The following is a 12,993-nucleotide window of genomic DNA, read 5'->3' as shown; positions in this document are numbered from 1 at the left end:
ACACGTCTTATTTGATCACGTTATCTTTTGATAAATTTCGCTATCTAACATTTCTCACACTCTCTCGATCAGTTTGTATGCAGAACAGGTGATTTCGATTTAAGCAATCGTAAGAGGAAGAACCAAAATTGAATAAAACAGCATATGTGCCGAGCACACGTGTTAGATGTGAAACTTCATCGGCAAGAATCAAAGAGATCATCGTCGTTTTGACCAAAATGAAAGAAGATTAAAGAAAGTTCACTTAATAAATTATTTGTTTTAAATAATTGAAGTAGTAATTGAAGAAGGAGAAAATAACAATTTTAAAGCTATTAAACTAAAAATAATAAATTTCATCGTAATCGGTTCAGTAGTACATATTTGCGTGAAAGAGTAACAAACATACAATATACACATACACATACATCCATCCTCACAAACTTTCGCATTTATAATATTAGTAGGAAGTAGGATGTGTTTCTTCTCAATCTTATACCTATAGGTAACGTTTTTTTAACCAAATACGTGTTCCAATTAAAAAAAAAATAATCAATGAATAATCTGTTACAAATTCCGAGTATTGTTCCTTAGACACGGTCGGAGTCATAAATAATACACATGTGAAAAATATGTTTAATTCATTGGTACCAATCTATGACTGTGTTTGTCGTGAGTCATACAAAACAGATAAAGAATGACCATTTGAAATTTTTAGGTGGACCGAGAATTAGAAGAAACATTTGTTTATCACTGCATTCTTCATGTTTAAGGCGTTTTTATGAGTATTATTCCTTATAATAGATTTGTTCAATTAAAATATTGCTGGTCTATACCATCAACCGACTTCAAAAAGAATCGGACCAGTGGTTCCCGAGATTAGCGTGTACAAACAAACAAACTCTTCAGCTTAATATTTGTACAGATAAAATATTTAATGAAAACCATTGTTTGATATATTAAAAGAATGTGTAGATAAAGAGTACAATACTATATTTATCTTTAATCCACAGATAATTATACTATACTAGTAATTTTATCTATTAGGAATTTTAATTGCATTATTTTTATGCTTACATCTTTACGATGACGATATTCTGTATCGATTTATTAATTATCTAAATCTAATACAAAAAAAAAAAACATTTTCTTTACCTCATGAAGATTTAGGAATAAACATCATCACTACATAGTATAAAACAAAGTCGCTTTTTCTGTCCCTTTGTATATTCTTAAATCTTTAAAACTACGCAACGGATTTTGATGCGGTTTTTTTTAATAGATAGAGTGATTCAAGAGGAAGGTTTTAGTATATAATTTAAAGCGGGCGAAGCCGCGGGCGGTAAGCTAGTTACCTATATTATCAGATTTACTGTAAAAATATTTAGTAGGAAAGACACAACTCTATTTTATATTTATCGAACTAACTAGGATGCTTTAAAAGCTCTTTTAAATCATCAAATCTTCCATTTTATTTCCTTTTAGCGTAAGGAAAAATACAATTAACAATTGGACAGTTTTCCAAACAAATACCCTTCAAATACCAACGGTGTCATCTACAAGGATATCCTTGTGAAACAACAGGAACAACAGGAAAGACAGCCAATTTTACTATATTTGATTTTATTCGAGTATTTTTGTCTCTAAATACTTTTTACTACACTTCGATTTTATATCCTACTAATATTATAAATGCGAAAGTTTGTGAGGATAAATGGATGTTCTTTACTCTTTCACGCAAATACTAGAGAACCGATTACAATGAAATTTTGTATGTAGGTAGCTGAAGACCCAGAATAAGACATAGGCTACCTACTTTTTATCCTGGAAATCTCGCAGGAACGGGAACTATGCGAGTTTTTCGAAACGCGAGCAATGCCGGGGGCGGAAATCTAGTTTTAAAATATATTTAATCAGTCTGAGACCACGCTTTCTGTATGTACAGAAGTAGGATAACTAATACATTGAATAAAACCATTTATAATGTGTTAAAATCTTTAAATCTAAACCTTATTACGCAGTAATAGAATTCCATAGTCCAAGGTAACATGAAAAATTCATTTTCAACAGAGTACGAAGCCAACATAATATAGAAAAATCTATACTTCACGTTGGTAAGTAGGTTGAGGTTTTGGCAATTCGACATACAAGTTATAATATTTGGGTTTGTTCCAAAGACAATGTGTGTCGGAAGCTGGAACATGCAATGGTATCAATTTATATGATAAAGGGGGTTTTTAAAATTTCACGTGTGTTATGCCAAAATGTTAAGTTATTTCCTAGGAAGAAATAAAGACGAATAAATTTTCGATGATACTAAAAAGTAGAAAAACGCATTAAGAGTTAAAATCAAATGGAAAAGAAAAATAGAGTAAGTTATTTCTGTAATTATAAATTGGAAAGAGTCAGTGCTGTTTGTCTTTTGTCATCCGTAAATATTTCCTGAACGAAAATTGAATCTATATTACTAATTACTAATATGTATTATAAAGCTGAAGAGTGTTTGTTTGTTTTAACGCGCTAATCTTGGGAACTACTGGTCCGATTTGAAAAATTGTTATATTTAGCCAGATAGCCCATTTATCGAGGAAGGTTATAGGCTATAAATCATCACGCTAAGACCAACAGGAGCGGAGCACTGCGGGTAAAACCGCGGGGCACAGCTAGTCTCTTAATAAATTATATTTTATATATCCTCTAACTCAACCCTTTTATGTTTATCTAAACCCTTTTAACGGCAAGCTCTCACCCCCTCCCTTGAGCACAAGGTTATGAGTCCCAGGTTGAAAATCGATAGATTAGAACTTTCCTTTTTACATATTTCTCGTTTTGTTCAAAAAAAAGTGTGTGCCGAGCACACGTGTCAGAAGAAAACTTCTTTGGCAAGATTCAATGATACCAAAATCGTCTCCTTACTCCATGACGTGACGGTATTGCCATGACGCGACCTTGAAATTTTACTCTCAACGCGCCTAAAGAAATAACTTCAAAGGTGATTACTGTCTTTTTACTTCTTAAGTAAGGTTCTTTATCAGTTTAAAGTTACAGAATAAGTGCCCGTGTACACTTAACGATTACAGGGTAATATTTATCATGGTCACTGTTGACATTGACGTCCCCATTCTTTTTTGGACCACAGACTAAAAAATCGTCAGTATCTCAAGAAGATTCTGTCGAAATTTCTCTTAGCCACGTTACCGTCTAGACTTTACTGAACTAAGTCTATTAAAACTGCAGTGAAATGGCCTCCGTGGTATTGACATGGATTTATACGTTTTCACTACGACAAAAAAAAAACATATTTTCGCCCGTTACTTCGGCCGAAAATAACAGACATATGTGAATAAATTGTAACTATTATAGTAGGTAGTTAATACGTTCTAAATGAACGATAAACGGCATTAGTAACACAATTAGATATGACAGTTCGTATCGGAGGATTAAATCCATATAAATGTTACTTTTGTTTCCATAAAAGTTATACAGATTGAACGGTTTGTAAGTACAATTTAGAAAACCTGTTTTGTCAAATAGATTGCCAATTTATAAGCAAAACAAGCTGTTCCATCCTGGCTTCGCTTGTGGTACATATACAGGGTGTCCCACTATCGGTATACTAAGCGCGAAGGGACTTGTAGTTTTGCATACACTGATCAAGTAAAAACTACTTAAACAACAAAATTACGTTAAAAATTTTTTGCAAAATTTTTCCTTAAAATCCATGTTTTCTTCTCTAACTTCGCGCAGCCAGCTTAAACCGCTTCGCTAATGTGAGCATTTTGTCTATGAAAACATAATTTTAAAAGATAGCTTACGTGCGATGGCAAAGTTAGGCGCGGGTTGCTTATTATGGGTGTACACATAGGTAGAGTTTTAAGAATTCATCTATTTGAAAAAAAAATGCGTCTGGAATTTTTAAAGTATTTTTTACGTTCTCAGCAAAACTATAACCTCCTTTGAGCTTAGTATACCAACGGTGGGACACCCCGTATAGTCTAAACTCTATAGTATTCAGGGATCCCGTAGGTACATATCCAACAGTGAAAGAATTTTTTAAATCGGACCAGTAGTTCCCGAGATTAGTGCGTTCAAACAAACATACTCTTCAACTTTATATACTAGCTGTGTCCGGCGGTTTTACCCACATTCCTTCGTTCCTATTAGTCTTAGCATGATGATATATATCCTTCCTTGATTTAAAGGCTATCGAACACTGAAATAATTTTCAAATCGTACCCATAATCGTAGTAAGAACTAATCCTGAGATTAGCACTTTCAAACAAACAAACTCTTCATCTTTATATTAGTATAGACATAATATACGTAAATATTAACAGACTACATAAAAATCGATCTCTAGCTCGGGTAAGTTTATTATTATTTATGGAATTTTACATTAGCTACTTGTACCTTTATGGTCTGGTTATGTTGGGATATGCCTTTGAAGTACCATATTAGATGAAGATTATACAAAGCAACAAAATGTGGTTTAAATATTAACACATCTGTTTTATCGAAAAATATTAATAAGAATTCTGGATATTTCGCAGAAACAAGGCTTGGAGTACATATTAAAATTTACTTAAGCCTTAAGTTAAGTTTTATAAGATATTATTTCCTTGATGGTTGTTGGTAAGATACTGTAAGTACTTTAAGGGCCGATTTTTCAATGCTTGGTTAAAACTGATCCGTCCAATGACGTATTACACGATAATATTAAAATGTCACGTAAACTGTCAAATACGGGCAATTAGAATACGTTTTTAAAATGGTAGTTTAATACATTATTCGACGAATAAGTTATATCCAAGCATTGAAAAATCGGCCCTAAAATAAATTTAATTAAAAATAGTTCCTCTAGTAAAGCACACTATACAAGGTTTTGTATAAGGCTGCGTTTCCACCAGAGATGTGCAAGGATGTAATAGCGACGAATGTATTTTTAAAGAACCAATAGTGTCGTGCGAGGATGCGATGCTGTGAAATATCTTCCATACATTTCCTCGCACAGCTTTGGTGGAAAAGCACCCTTAGTCTTTAAACCTCAAAGAGCCCAGCGGTGGCTTAGCATACGGTATGCCCTGGAAGTTGTAGTAGCTCCTCCCACTCACATTGTTTATCCATCACCATGGCAACCCACAAAACCATCCACTAAGCTAAATACTCACTTTAAACCTCAAAGAGCCCAGCGGTGGCTTAGCATACGGTATGCCCTGGAAGTTGTAGTAGCTCCTCCCACTCACATTGTTTATCCATCACCATGGCAACCCACAAAACCATCCACTAAGCTAAATACTCACTTTAAACCTCAAAGAGCCCAGCGGTGGCTTAGCATACGGTATGCCCTGGAAGCTATAGTAGCTCCTGCCGCTTGGCGTACTGGCCAGCCTGCCCAGCAGCTCTCCCTCAGCCACTCGCACTATTGGCGTTTCGACCATTCTGCCGCCGCTGGAAAGAAATAAACCTTTAAGTATTAGCAGGGAATGTTATGGTAAAGGGGCTGAAATAGGCTTTAAAAGATTGAGTGTACATATATAATCGTTAACGCTGCAGAGGATATCATCATTCTGACAATTAAAAATCGAAGCTGTAGGCTGTCTAGGCTATTAATTAATCGACTGATTTATCGTAAGAGTTGGATGCATTTTGCATACGCTTAACACAGATATGCAAAAATATAGATGTATTTCTATCGCTGTGTCAATATCGCTTGTTATTTATAATGTATATTGTATAATTGGACAAATATTTAATCCACCGAAGCCCCGAGACCTTAAATTCACCGTCGACAAATCCCACAAATGAAAGATCATAACAGTTTTGCAAACAAATACAACCGCTTCACAAAATAAGTTTACGGACGCAATTAGTTAAGCATCAGATTAGACATTCATGTACAAAGAAAGCGTTGGAATTTCTACGTATCTACATACGTAATAAATACTACGTCTACTATGTATTTCGAGGTGCATTTACACATTTGTTACTATTCGCCTTGTGACTTGACGAAACATTCGTGTACGAATGTGGATGCGAACCACTGTTCACTCGTCTTCGAGTGCATTTCCACAAATAATGTGTGAGGATGTGTAGCGATTAGTGGAAAAGCGCCCAAAAGCGAGTGGATTGATTACCTACACGTGCGTGTTCTTTATTCGGTTCGCTCATAACTTCGCTATTCGCGCGATTGTGTATATGCACCATTAATGTTCTCGTCTTAATTCCAAAAACATAATATTAAAAAGATGGGATTCTTATACTTCTGCATATCTAGATTGAGCGGTCTATACATAAAATTAATAACAAGTAATTATATGTCATCTGTAATAATAAATCTGTGGTTTAGGAGACAAAGACAAATCATATCTAATTTGTTACAGACAGGTCATTAAATTCCAATTATAGCCCTACTGATAACTAATCATTTTAATTTTGAATAATTTGTATTTTTTTTTTCTAGAAAACATCGTACTTTTAATTTATTTAATCTTTGGTTATTTTTTTAAGTGAAAAATAAAGATTCTTCTTCTCTAGGGCCATTCAATGTAAAATTTCAAGGTCACGTCATGGCAATACCCTCACGTCATAAAGTAAGGCGACGATTTTGGTAGCTTTGAATCTTGCCAAAGAAGTTTCACTTCTGAACCGTGTGCTCGGTACACACGCTCTTTTTTATTAAAACAACATTGCTATCAAAAGAATCTTGATTCAACTCTAATTTAGCAAGGAAAAAAATCAAATTCTGTTCACCAAGATCGTAGTTATACTGAGTTACATACATACAAACACAATCGAATTGACAACACATCTGTTTCTATTGAAGATCTATATCTTAATCTCATGTTATCGATACACAATTGATAAAATATTTGTGATATGACTTTAACTGTGAGTTTTTGACAAACTAGATATAACAAAAAATACCACATATAACCACTACATAGTATAAAACCGATTTAGATGCGGTTCTTTCGATGGATAAAGTTATTTTTGAGGAAGGTTTTGGTATATAATTTGTTTAGTTTAAGACAACACAGGCAAAGCCGCTAGCGGAAAACTGGTGCACTATAAATTTGAATCTGACCATGTTATGTTATCACTTATCACGCCAAATCTGCTGAATCAATTTCTATCAAATTCAGCAACATAAAAAGACATCTATTCCAAATGAATTGGGAATGTCGCAGATGAAATTGAATTCGGAAAATTGCAGACTTTTAACATTTTATTTATAAAACATAATAGCTAGATAAACATCTACCGGCTCGGAAAGATCATTTATGTATGAAATAAACCCTAATAAGATGTAACTTAGAAATCACTACATAGTATAAAACAAAGTCGCTTTCTCTGTCCCTATGTCCCTTTGTATGTTTATATCTACGGATTTTGACGCGGTTTTTTTTTAATAGATAGAGTGATTCAAGAGGAAGGTTTTAGTATATAATTTATTAGGTTTTAGACAAAGCGGGCGAAGCTGCGGGCGAAAAGCTAGTATATAATACATTCGTTTTATATATTTGAATATACATACTCAAACTAAACAATAAATTATTATGTAAATTATAATCAAAATCCCTTACTGCGACAAAACTACCTATTTCAACGACACAAATTCACACAAAAATGTACGTTTACATAACAAGTTTTTATATTATTCAACAATCAATTAATTACATTTTTTTAAATACCTCGATATTAACTACTTTCGTATTAAAACACATACCACTAATAATGCAAAATCCACAAATAGCCAACAAAATTTAGCACTCCATTATCCCTAATGCGCCCGTATTTAGCCAGGAAATTTTAGCAGTCCATTCCGGGATTTTAGCAGTGAAATTTTAAATAACTCACCTGTGTATTAACTTACACCTGAGGCACAACTAAGTCACGAGTCAAATTGATAAGAATGTCGTAACATAGTGGAACAAAAATAACATCTTTAGGGCTTATCGTGTTCGGTTGCGTCATGAGTGTTTAAGTAATTTGTTAAAAATGTTTATACGTTAGGAATAGATAAATTTTGGATTACTAAGATCAGTAGGTACCTATGTCTGTGTCTAATTGATTACCATGTATTGTATTGAGATTTTTAAAATAATAAAAAAAAAATTATTCAAAAGCGCCACTTTTATTCAATGGTTATTTTTTATCAGTAGACACTTCGTATGATCTCTTGAACTGTATTTTAAAGTTTATGTTTTATGTTTCACTAGTTTAATTTTTATAACTTTTACACTAATAGAAGAATCTACTTAACCTTAAAAAGTTAACAAAGGTAAATGTATTATATTATTGTATGTATCTGCTTTACCTATAAATAAGAAGCAACGAGGGAGACTGGTACGAATATTTTTTATTTTATTTTTATGCGGATATCGTTTGCTATATTATTAGGTACTAGCTGCTCCGCGTGGTTTCACCCCCGTGGCTCTACTCCTGTTGGTCGTAGCGTGATTATTTATAGCCTATAGCCTTCCTTGATAAATGGGCTATCTAACACCGAAATAATTTTTCAAATCGGACTAGTAGTTCCCGAGATTAGCGCGTTCAAACAAATAAACTCTTCAGCTTTATAATATTAGTATAGATTTAACAAATTAAACAGTTTGAAATAAATCAAATATTCTTCATAATAAATAATATCATTAATACCATATCAATCGTTAATTACTTACCAATATACCATTTTAGGATAAACCATTGCACAACCTGACGAAAATATATACGTCTTACTTATATGAGTATGTCCACACTCCTCTTTTATATACGGTATAACGTTAATATTTTTAGTCAAATCCTCGCTTAAAGTATCCAAATTCGTTGTCCAAATATTATCGGAATTCTTTACGCAATCGGAAATCTTCTTATTTACCGGTTTCTTGCCTAGTGATATGAGCCTCGACTCTCTGGCTAGTAAGAAGCGAAATACCGTTCTTTTTAAAATTAGCAATTCTTCTAGGCTTCTAGCCATAAACAATTAACTCAAAAAGAAACAAACACAGACAAATAATTCACCAATTTATATAAATTCACACTTTTTCCTTTTCTATTTAAATTTCGAATTTAGAACATTTTCACTGAGCACTACGTCTTTCAAATTCTGGAAACGTCCAACATTCAAACTGAATTTAAATTTCGAATTACCCGATTTTAAAATTAATTGTTTTCACAAAATTCTAGACTTAGATTCTAACGAATACCGATATACGGTCCCGTAAACTGAATTATATTGTCTTACGCAAAATTTACGCAAGAGTGGAATTTTCAAGAACAATAAAACTGAAAAAAATCGGTCAAGTGCGAGTCGGACTCTCCACCACGGGTTCCGTACAAAAAATCTATAGAGCAACTACAAAAAAATTCGACATTCATTCAATTATTATGCATCTATATTCTATAGGCATCCTTTGCGAAACTCGTTTTTACACGCTTTATATTAGCTTCACCTGTATGTTTGTAACCGACTTCTTTGGGCGCGATTTTGACCCACTTTAAACGGCCAGATTTCGTTCAAACTTTGTAGATTTATTGAGGACCGATGACAATACACTAATTTGATAAAATTTTCTATTTTTTAGTTCAGTTTTCTATAAAAAGCGTGTTTTTTAGTTTTTTTAAACTATTATTATTTTATTATTTCATTATAATATGTTGCTCTGTACACATCATTTCTGAAATTTTAAATAACTATCGGCTCATGTGATACAGCCTGATGACAGACGGATACACAGAAGAACAGACAGACGTACAACAAAGTCTTAGTCCCCGTTTTATCGTCTAGATACGGAACCCTAAAAAACGTGACATGATGGATTGTTTACTTCTCAGAGGCAACAGCCGCTAAATGTGTATACATACGCTCTTATTTCAATATAAATAGAGTCTATTATTGAAATACAAATATAGGTAGTAACTTTATAACCGATATATATTTCCGGAATTACATTACAACAGTACAAAATGATGTCGTGAAGGAATCATTACAATATATATGTGAATTATTACTTCTACAAAATACATAATACGTAATATCGAATATGGTACGTGTTCTTTTGCTAGACCATTCAGGGGCCTTAGACAAACGTACGTAACGCCATGGAATAGAAACTGCTAACGCTAATTATTGACATAAGCTCATGACATTTTGGTAATGGTTCGATCACACTACCAACGACGCAGACGACCACGACCAAAGTTCCAATCTTGCCGAAATTTGTTCAAAATCAATATTAAAATCTCCCGTCATTCTGGTACTCAGGAATAAAAAAATTCGAGGTCAATTAATAAAAAGAAATAGGGTTTTTTGCGATTTTCGCCGAGACGGTAAGTTTATCATACAATCACCTGAACCAAAATTGTATATAATCTAATTATCTATAAAAAAGGTTAAATACATTTTTTTCTAGGAGCCACCGTTTCTATGAAAAACCTGTTTGTTTATCCATTGATCTCAAAATTTTTTTTTCCAAACACCAATACGACAGGAAATTCTTAAATTTCATTTTTAATTGTGTTTTGCACAATTTTATTTAATTGCGACTGGATGAAAATTTTGTTCGTGGTCGTCGTTGTCGTTGGTAGGGTGACCGAATCCTTATGCAAAACATCATACGCTTATGTCAATTTCTATCGATAGCGTATTCTATTCCTTGGCGTTTTGCCGTTTGGCTAAGGCCCCAGGTTTCAATCTTTATACGAATGGATTCATCTTAATATCAATTTCGATTAGCCATCTTCAGAAAATGGTCCAGACTTATAATTGCAGATTATTCGATTCCTAGACATAGTAAAGGGTTCAAGAGTAATCATAGGGCGATTCGTAATTTTTTTTTTGTGTGGTGTCTCTCAATGTTAGCCAGAAGGGCTTCTAGTTTCTACATGTTAACGCAGACGCGTGGGTGAACTGAAGGTTCACCCTGGTAGCGACATGCGCAAGGGCATCCCCTTGACGGGGATCTCGAACCTCGGCTTCGGCTGTCGCTTGAGTGGAGGAGGCTGGAAGGGCCCTAGTCGGACGGGATTCGTCAATGTGTATGACGTGTGTATGAATATCGCTAGGAAAGTAGTAGGTACAAAAATCACACATGCTATTAAGTAATAAATATCAATAATTTATCTATATGACTTTGTAATTAGGTGTAGGTATCTATTATTTATCATCGATCCAGACAAATTACATAATTAAGATATCCATCTACATAGATAAACAGACAAACGAACTTATCATTGTGCTAATTTTAAAGGATCTATCTATGTTCGATCGTATCTTTTTTATCTTTTACCAACAATCTAAAATCTTTAAATCCTTAAAACTTTTACTTTTTTTATTGTTTAGAATTCTTTTATTTTAATTGGAAAAAATAATTGCCACTTATTTTCTATATACTTACACGTATTAAGTATTATTACAATATTATTTATTTCCCAAATGTTAATTAATATCTAAATGTAAATATGAATAACTTAGCTTATTTTTATTTAAGTAAATGGTTAGTGGTTAATCTGTTAGAGGGTTAGTCGTAGCATTAATGCTAGTAGCTAACAACTATTATACGGTTAGTAACATTCATTTTACGGTTAGTGGCATTCATATTAGTAGCTAACAAACATTATACGGTTAGTAGCATTAATGTTAGTAGCTAACAACCAGTGTTGACTCACCGTAAGTCATCTAAAAACTCGTTCACTACATCTATGGTCGTCATTTTTTATGTTGCTGTAAAAGAACAAAAAAATATTAAATAAAATATGAAAACAACACAATAAATAATGTAACTAATCCGGTATAAAACTAGTCTATATAGATAGGGAGGCGAGGTAGCTAAATGGCGTAATTCAACGGCGTCGTCGAGACTTATCAAATTCGAAAGAGAAAATAATTTCGAAAAGAAAAGCTTCTATGGTAAAAACCATTTTAGCGGTGGGTTTGGCGTGTACGGATTTTCAAAAATGTAAAAAAAAACAGTTACTTGGGCATTCCTGAGCGCGTCAGATATTCATACTACGTATGCCCCAAGTGCCTCTGATAACAACGGTATACTAATCTGCCGGTTTGCGTGGTGGGGCTAGGCCCACAAAAAAAAATTTACTCGAGCGCGTTAGATTTTCGGAAGGGGTGTTAATTAGGCCCCAAGAAAGCTCCCCTTAAAAAAACTGACGATTACGGCATGACGATAAGTTACGATGAATTTTTGAAAATGCAGAAAAAAAAAGTCCTTTTGAAATACTCGAGCGCGTCAGATTTTCATAGGGGAGGTTTATCTAGGTATCCTGAAAGCATATTTTCTTAATCTGATAAAAATGTTGGTGGGTTCTCTTAATCTGACCGAAAAAGGTTTGTGGGTTTCTTTTTTTTAATCATCGTTATTTCATATCAATTTTTCTTACCACCCTCAGTTTTCGAGATATACTCAAAAAACCGGGAGTTTGAGTTTTTGTGATGCTTTAAGTAAAAAAAAAATTAAACTTTGGACAAAAATGAAAAGAGACCTTTTTTTTTTGTAAAATAAAATTACCTTTTTTGTTTATTTAAACTTTTTTTTTTGAAAAAGTAAAGTTCGCGACTTATATGCTGCAACGCGTTTTTCGGAAGACGAAATGGCTCCTCCAGACTTCCGGTCATGCGGAAACCGGCAGATTTTGTGTTTTTAATAAGTTTTAGATTATATTCTTCAAAATAAAAATAAAAAAAATCGCGCTCGAGAATGCCGGGTTAACGTTTTTTTTTTACAAGTCCGCAACCCTATAACTCGGCGGCGTCAAGGACTTATGGTCAGATTAATTAAATTTAGTCTTAAAACACTAAAATCAACCCCCAATATCTTAATCTGACGCGCTCGAGTATTTCAGACTATCGATTTTTTTTTACTAATCTGATCGTCTATCCTAGGCGCGCGTCACTACATATAGAGCTAAATAGTGAAAAAGTTTGTTCTATTAGGTCTAAGGTATCTCTCATATCTTAAACTGCCACGCTCGAGTATTGCAGAAAATTCCCCTCTTCGCCTC

General features: G+C 33.5%; 1 protein-coding gene across 3 annotated transcripts in view; it reads right to left on the bottom strand.

Annotated features, from left to right (window-relative positions):
* Positions 1 to 12,993, bottom strand: part of LOC123704323 (juvenile hormone esterase-like) — a 31,770-nt gene that overhangs the window by 4,133 nt on the left and 14,644 nt on the right. The window contains exons 2-3 of one of the 3 annotated variants that reach the window (XM_045652652.1): positions 11,647 to 11,701; positions 5,280 to 5,427 (exon numbers count right to left, since the gene is read on the bottom strand). In XM_045652652.1, the coding sequence (XP_045508608.1) occupies positions 5,280 to 5,427; positions 11,647 to 11,690 (192 nt within the window). In that variant the 5' untranslated portion in view covers positions 11,691 to 11,701. Of the gene's footprint in view, positions 1 to 5,279; positions 5,428 to 7,836; positions 7,859 to 11,646; positions 11,702 to 12,993 lie in introns of those variants that run through there. The other 2 variants (XM_045652654.1, XM_045652653.1) reach the window with 2 other exon arrangements.

The sequence above is a fragment of the Colias croceus genome, chromosome 29 (genome assembly GCF_905220415.1).
Source record: "Colias croceus chromosome 29, ilColCroc2.1".
Taxonomy (NCBI): domain Eukaryota; kingdom Metazoa; phylum Arthropoda; class Insecta; order Lepidoptera; family Pieridae; genus Colias; species Colias croceus.
The sequence above is the reverse complement of the archived record's forward strand: the minus strand, read 5'-3'. Positions and strand labels throughout refer to the sequence as shown.